Below are 1,016 nucleotides of genomic sequence, written 5' to 3'. Positions count from 1 at the left end.
TGCTGCGGCTCCTCGGACCGCTGGGACGGTTCTGCTGCTGCTGCTGCTGCTGCTGGAGTCTGCTGCTGCTCCTGGTGCTGTATGAGGCCATTCGTAGAACGCGGGCTTTCTACTGGCTTTTGCTGCTGCTGCTGCTGCTGCTGCTGCTGCTGCTGCTGCTGCTCTTGAAGCGGCGACTGTAAAGCGTTCGGCCTAGGTGACTCCTTCACCTTCTGCTGCTGCTGCTGCTGCTGCTGCTGCGGGCTGCTGTTCTTCTTTCCTGCTGCTCCTTTCAGCAGCCTATCTCTAAAGCTGCCCCCCGGCAGCAGCTGCTGCTGCTGCTCGACAGCAACGCTGCTGGGGGGTGGAGGGGGTGGGGGCGGCTGCTGCTGCTGCTGCTGCTGCTGCTGCTGCTGCAGCTGCGGCGTCTGTGACAGCTGCTGCTGCTGCTGCTGCTGCGGTGTACGCGAAGCAGCAGGCGTGCTTGGGGTGTACTGGGGCCCCCAGCGGCGTGGAGGGTGGGGCCCCGAGGGCCCGCCCCTTTGCTGCTGCTGCTGCTGCTGCTGTTGCTGCTGCTGCTGCCTTGTCTGCTTAGGATGGCGCTGCTGCTGCTGCTGCTGTTGCTGCTGCTGCTGCGGAGACGCATAAACTGCTGCGTATCCATAGGGGGGGTAGCCCTGCTGCATGTGTGGTGTACGTGCAGCTCCTGCTGCTGCAGCAGCAGCAGCTGCTGCTGCTGCTGCTGCACCATAGAAAGCCGGGTGCTGCTGCACTGCGCATACAAACCCTGCTGCCGGTGCAGCTGCTGGTGTTGCTGCTACCGGCGTTGCTGCTGCTGCTGCTGCTGCTGCTGCTGCTGCTGCTGCAGTGCCCTGCATTACATAGGGACGCCCAGGCACGAACTCCTGAGCGTTGCGGTTGAACTGATAAGCCTTTCCGCTGCTGGTGCTGCTGCTGCTGCTGCTGCTGCTGCTGCTGCTGCTGTTGCTGCTGCTGCTGCTGTTCTCGCTGCTGCCGCTGGCCCCGCTCCCCTGCTG

General features: G+C 64.2%; 1 protein-coding gene across 1 annotated transcript in view; it reads right to left on the bottom strand.

The window, feature by feature from the left end:
* Positions 1-1,016, bottom strand: part of EMH_0021210 (uncharacterized protein) — a gene marked incomplete at both ends in the record, with an annotated part of 6,749 nt that overhangs the window by 4,885 nt on the left and 848 nt on the right. The window contains one exon of the mRNA XM_013501719.1: positions 3-1,010. Within this exon, the coding sequence (XP_013357173.1) occupies positions 3-1,010 (1,008 nt within the window). The remainder of the gene's footprint in view (positions 1-2; positions 1,011-1,016) is intronic.

This window comes from Eimeria mitis, genomic scaffold (genome assembly GCF_000499745.2).
Source record: "Eimeria mitis Houghton genomic scaffold, Emh_scaff741, whole genome shotgun sequence".
NCBI lineage: Eukaryota > Apicomplexa > Conoidasida > Eucoccidiorida > Eimeriidae > Eimeria > Eimeria mitis.
This window is presented reverse-complemented; position numbering and strand designations above follow the sequence as displayed.